This window comes from Perkinsus marinus (assembly GCF_000006405.1).
Source record: "Perkinsus marinus ATCC 50983 genomic scaffold scf_1104296944674, whole genome shotgun sequence".
Lineage (NCBI taxonomy): Eukaryota > Perkinsozoa > Perkinsida > Perkinsidae > Perkinsus > Perkinsus marinus.
The window spans coordinates 1-1073 of NW_003211324.1; the positions used below are offsets into that span (position 1 = coordinate 1).

The following is a 1073-nucleotide window of genomic DNA, read 5'->3' on the forward strand; positions in this document are numbered from 1 at the left end:
TAGCACTTACCGAGCGTTAGGTTCATCCCTCATCGCCAGTTCTGCTTACCAAAAATGGCCCACTTAGAGTCGTCTCATTGACCCCAATAGTTCAATTAAGTAACTACTGGATCTTGCCCATTTAAAGTTTGAGAATAGGTCGAGGAAGTTACTTCCCCGGAACCTCTAATCATTCGCTTTACCTGACAAAACTGATAAAGACTCTAGCTATCCTGAGGGAAACTTCGGAGGGAACCAGCTACTAGATGGTTCGATTAGTCTTTCGCCCCTATACCCAAGTCTGACGAACGATTTGCACGTCAGTATCGCTACGAGCCTCCACCAGAGTTTCCCCTGGCTTCACCCTGCTCAGGCATAGTTCACCATCTTTCGGGTCCTAACGGATATGCTCATACTCAAACCTTTCACCGAAGATCAAGGTCGGTTGTTGGTGACCCCAACATGGCCATACGGCCTCACTTTCATTACGCGTATAAGTTTGCCACTCACACACTCGCACATACGTTAGACTCCTTGGTCCGTGTTTCAAGACGGGCCGGAGGCAACCGTTGGAAGCCAGCATCGCGATTACTAAGTGCGAACAATCTCAAAGCCACATCCTGGCCACTCGACGAATCGAAAAGCGCAGGGTAATGACAGTTAGAAAGCTCGTTGACCAGCAAACGCACTTCCTCACTGACCGAGTAGTGAGTATCGCAAGGAAGCAACCAATTCACAGATAGCGAACCAATTAGCATCCAAGGATTATTTCCACTCAGCCAGTGATGCTGACGACTGAAAGTAGGAAACACCACTAACATCTGCCAAACAACTGCTCAACACGACCAGGTCTGTGAATGAGTAGCAGAAGACAGGAGCGAGCAGCAATCCTACAATCAGCATATGCAACGGCGGCATCCGCTTCCTTCTCAACGATTTCAGCACTATTTAACCCTCTTCTCAAAGTTCTTTTCACCTTTCCCTCACGGTACTTTTGTGCTATCGGTCTCGAGTATATATTTTGCTTTGGATGAAATTTACCACCCGTTTACGCTCCATCCCAAGGAACGCGACTCGTTAGAACGCAGACCGTA

At 47.9% G+C, this 1073-nt stretch overlaps 1 protein-coding gene across 1 annotated transcript; it reads left to right on the forward strand.

Moving 5' to 3' along the window:
• Positions 1-279: 279 nt before the first annotated feature.
• Positions 280-430, forward strand: Pmar_PMAR004170 (conserved hypothetical protein; the record flags this gene model as incomplete). Its single annotated transcript, XM_002780053.1, has 1 exon — positions 280-430. A coding segment is annotated over one exon (151 nt), but the record flags the coding sequence as incomplete, so codon positions are not given.
• Positions 431-1073: the final 643 nt, after the last annotated feature.